The sequence below is a fragment of the Ptychodera flava genome, chromosome 2 (assembly GCF_041260155.1).
Source record: "Ptychodera flava strain L36383 chromosome 2, AS_Pfla_20210202, whole genome shotgun sequence".
NCBI classification, from domain to species: Eukaryota; Metazoa; Hemichordata; class Enteropneusta; family Ptychoderidae; genus Ptychodera; species Ptychodera flava.
The window spans coordinates 41,662,443-41,667,379 of record NC_091929.1 but is presented as its reverse complement, the minus strand read 5'-3'; the positions used below and the strand labels follow the sequence as shown (position 1 = coordinate 41,667,379).

Here is a 4,937-nt window from a genome sequence, read left to right as displayed (position 1 = left end):
AATTTGTGTCATATTAAAAGGGGGGTTTCATCAGGGTTTTTTTGTGCAATGGGTAGGGGTTTCACTTATTTTGACTGATGCGCAGGAAGAATTTGCTGGCCCACCCCGGCCATAGTAACCGAACGCTCCCTAATACCTAAAATACTACAACTCATCGACGCGACAACCAGAAAATAGGAGTGATGCGTATAGAAAGGGGCCGAATCAGGCTTGCGACCTCAGTCTGCTTTTCGTATCATTAATTACAAAATTGTAGTTACATTTACAGAACCAAGCAAGGGCGAGTTCGTTGTTTGGCAAGGTCCAGAGTGCAGCATGCTGTAGGGCCCCCGACTAGACAACCGGCATATTTCAATCAACCTTCCCATGGACTGCATCCTGTCAGTTTCAGGGGTGGGGCCCTCTTCAGTCCGTATGCTTGGGTATAAAAGAAAAGGCGTCCCTCGCTCCAATCATGCTCTAAAATACCCTCTTCTATTTTAAATATCAACGATGGGGTTATCCAATTTATCGGCGATAAATCAAAACATGGGTCGGCGGCCATTGGGCTCCGAATATTTCCGTGTGTCGGTGTCTAACTAGACTTGCCCCAAGTTTGTGGGCATAAATATCAAACCAGAATAAATTGAAGGAATTCGAATAAAATCAATGGACTGTCACGTTTGTGTTCAGGTGACATTGACAGGTGACTTTGACCCTTTAATATTAAACTATATATAATATTATTTTAGGTGCATCCGAGATACAAACGATCTACCTAAAGCGAGGTATGGCTCACACCACGGTAATAAAGGTAAGGGAATCTTGAAAAAATACTCCTTCTGTGTTTGGGGAGGTTTCAACCACTTACGTAGGGTCACAAGTATTTCCCTGCAAATGCGGTTTTCTTGCAAAGCTTAACCAGTGTTATTCATAATTTTCGATCTCGTCGAGATAGGCACCGATTCTACAACTAACGTTGACAACTTGTGGACAAAACCGTTCCCATACCCTTATTTACGTATTATTCTGGGGCTTTTTGATAAAAAAATTAAAACCTAATTAGGTGCAGGTCGTTCGTAATTATCGTTCTCCAGCCCATAACTTCATATCATACCTCCACCCAGGAAAATTTCCTGCTAGTCCACACTCTCTCCAACGCCCTCTCTCTGTACTATGATTTTGCCACCACCTCCCAAAATGAACGAAACTTACCCCCCCCCCCCATTCCAATTATTTGACTTTCCAAAGTTATTTTAGCGCAGGCATTGATGATGAGTTTGATTGCCTCATATAGTTCCTACATGGACCTACGCACAGCATTTTTTACACACACTTTGTTTTGTTTTTATCCACACAGGCAGTACAGAAAGCACTAATCCTGTGCCCAACTGTGTTTCAAGAAAAAAAATTATCGGTATTAAATGAGCTTCCGGAAGATTTCAAAAGCAAGTACGCTTTCATTTTCGTACGATGGAAATCATCAAAGGCTTTCGACTTAAATCAGTATACGGAAGAGTGTATTAAAATTGTAATCGAGCAAAACATTGATCTGGTTGTAAGTTGCGCTGACGAAGGCTCGGTTGTACATGCAGCTCTTGCAGATAAATTTCCTCACATCAGAGGTCCCTCTGTCGAGTCGGAGTTCCTCACCATCCACAAGTACTATGGAGCAAAACTTTTTGAACCTGATATTCAATCACCAATGTCGATAGTACTTGAGTTGGATGCTGATTTAGAAACAATACTTGAGAAGGCAAATAAGTTTCTACAGCATGCAGGGGGCGTTTGCTGCATTAAACCAATGACAGGGCAGGCTGCATATAGAGTTCAGAAGGTTATGAGATTAGAAGACATCCGTGAAGCCTTAGTAAGTCTTCAAAACCATCATAAGTCCCAATATATTTCTGAAAATTTTGCCAAAAAATGGATCAATGTAAAAACTTATCCTTATAGTCTTTCAAGGTGTGCTTTACTGCAAGAGTACATTAACCCTAAAATGATTGTAGCGGCAAACGTGTGTGTACAGAATGGTAAAATTAAACACCTCGGCATTCACGACTGGCTTTTCGATGAAAAACCAGCCAGGGAGGGCGCACGTACCTTTCTGGGAGGGTTTGTGCCCTCAGGTGTAGCACAGAAAGAAGAGACCCGAATCAAAAAGCTTGCAGATACTGTCGTTACAAAATTGATACAAAAGGGGTTCAATGATCAGTTTCTTGATATCGAATTTTTCGTGCTTCCTAATGGAGAATACAAGTTGCTTGAAGTCAACGGAAGGTTGGATGGCGGCATGGCAATTCTATGCAGGCAATTGTTCAATGATGAAGATTTGCTTCAGGGTTTACTGAAACTTGGTTCTGGAGTAAACTTAGCTGAACGGACCCCAAATGGACTGCATGGAATGTGGGGTTTCGTTGATTCTTTTGCTTCTGGTAGAGCCGAAGATATCCTGGACTACTATGAAATATCCAAGATTCCTGAAGTCACGGTATATTACTCCCCTGGAGACTACATTCCAATAACGCCCGACATGTACTGCATAAACCTGGCAACCACATATTTGGTAGGGAGAACACGAGAAGGTATGTATTACAGTCAGGTAAAATGTTGCCTGCGAGCTGTAAAAATAACTACTACATTGCAAAATATATTTTATGTGATCGGTTTGATAGGGCACCTCGAAGTCCAAGGAAGTGTAAAACAGCAAGTGAGGACCATTTGATATCCAGGGGGATTCTGAGAGGTTGCCTTTGAAAAAATCCAGCAAAGGATGGCAGAAAACATAAAAACGATTACCAGCAGATATAAGCAGAAGTTAAAAATGATGTACGGCTATTTACTTTTAGCTTTACTTTATTTTCGGTTAATACTTTTAAATTTTACTTAAAGTTTACTCAAGATTTGCCCTTCGGGCAAACAATTTTTAAATGTCGGCGTACCATACCACCTCCAATTTTCGGCGCAACCTCTTGTGACTGTCACAACATTTTCATAAAATCTGAATACATTACATTACATTACATTACATTTCATCAATGCCCTGATTTGATTCATATTTTAACTCATACTTTTGCTGTTGTGCTACAGTTTCTCGTCCATGCACCCGAAAAATCAAGAATACTCAATAGACCTTGTCCAAACAGCCTACATTTGATATTCTGTGTTCATTGTTGTTCTTCGCAAGGATGTGCCAGACTTGTCAACCCAACTGCTTGTTGTACATTTACTAACCTTGCATATTAAACGTATTATCTGAACATACACATAACCCTGTTCAATCTTGATTGGATTAGGCCAAAGTAATTAAATTCTTTGTTTTGCGTCCCAACCCGCTTAGGTTTTAAGGTTTTCATGGAAAAAAAAGACACAGTGTATTTGAATAGGAAATTTTAGGACGTGGCCGCTTAGCTTTTCTGAACTAAAATTTTGTTACAATTTTTTATTTGCTGCAATCAAATTACATTGTGTTAATTTTCTTGCGTGTGTTTTTCAGCCGCTTAGACGCGTACCTTTTCCCATTTTGAGTGGACGCAAAACAAAGAATTTACTTACTTTGGCCTTACAATCGTTGATAGTACTGTTTTTGACAAGACATTATATCAGAAAAGGCCTGTGTCTTGTCACAAGTGTGAGTTGATGCCATTTTTCTCCCTTTTTGCATTAACTAAATTGTTCTATGGTTCTAGACTATAGGATACTTAAGCAATAAAGCACACCAAGAGACGGCATACCACGAGACTTTGATCAGTTCATGACATATATGCACGAGCGATAGCGATAGCGAGTGCATATATGAAGTCAACTGGTCAACTTAGATCGCTGTATTTGCGCAATCAATATACTGGTATTATAGAATCTCCTTTTTTGTATAGCTTATTTTATAAATGCAGCGCCACACAGAAAGAGAATTTAATTTCTGCTGAACCGATGCAGTGCGCTATTAGGTCGTGATCTAGCAATTTTGTTGAGGACAAGGATAAAAAGCACGCGTACTTTGCTATTGTTGTTGAAGCGACGTAGAAATTAGACAAAAGTGACCTGTTGATTTGGCAAAGTGCAAGCTATGTATTATAAATAAATAAGGCACTTCTAAAAGCAATTTTACAAACGCTTTCACTGCATTTTAATGATCGCATTGTATTTAATTAATTATTTTAAGGCCATGTCCCTTGCTTTCTAAACGTTCCCTGTCTCCATATTTACATTCTGTGCAAGTTAAAGGGTTCATTTTAGCACGAGTAAATGAGATTTTTACCTCGTCAGGCTTGAGTTTTAGTACGAGAATGGTACACTGGTGTGCACAGACTGACACACTGATATAATGTGATATGTGTGTTTTTGGAAAAACTATGGTGGGGAATTTCTTCAAAACATTGAAGCACAGATCTTGAAGTGATGCAGGTTCTGACCAGATACTAATGTCTATTTTGCTTCTATTTTTCAGAGCTCATTCGCAAACACTATGATATCTGTCGCAGAATACTGAAGAAGCCTGAATATTCTCCATGGGGTCATTAAAATATGCACACATCTAATGTGAGCAGGTTTATCAGTAAAGGTATGAATTTCCAAGCTAGGCTGTACTGCAAGTAACACGATTATGAAATTCAGATATTGCTCATTTAGCTAAAGATATGTACATTGAACATAATCAAAACCTTTCATACATATGAATAGGTTCATCATTGGTAAACATGTCACGATAAGTTAGATGGCACTTGCACAATCATGTGATATGTTACTACACATTTCACTGACTCAGTACATTAGGTTGTGTTTTTCGACTTTTAAGAACATACTTTGTGAAATCAGGTGATAAATTATTGAATCTTTCGTTGTCGGATAATTCTGGTTTTTTCCCATTAATTTTCAACAATTGGAAGTAATTTAGCAGGACGGGTAGGAAAAAAAACACTACAGAAAAACAAACAAATATGCAAACTAAAAAAAAACGT

General features: G+C 38.9%; 1 protein-coding gene across 1 annotated transcript; it reads left to right on the top strand.

Annotated features, from left to right (window-relative positions):
- The first annotated feature begins 343 nt into the window (after positions 1-343).
- LOC139148559 (uncharacterized) lies at positions 344-4,574 on the top strand. The gene is made up of 3 exons (XM_070720049.1): positions 344-793; positions 1,340-2,564; positions 4,427-4,574. Exons 1-3 carry the CDS (start codon positions 770-772, stop codon positions 4,498-4,500), a joined length of 1,323 nt encoding a protein of 440 aa, XP_070576150.1. The 5' UTR covers positions 344-769; the 3' UTR covers positions 4,501-4,574.
- Positions 4,575-4,937: the final 363 nt, after the last annotated feature.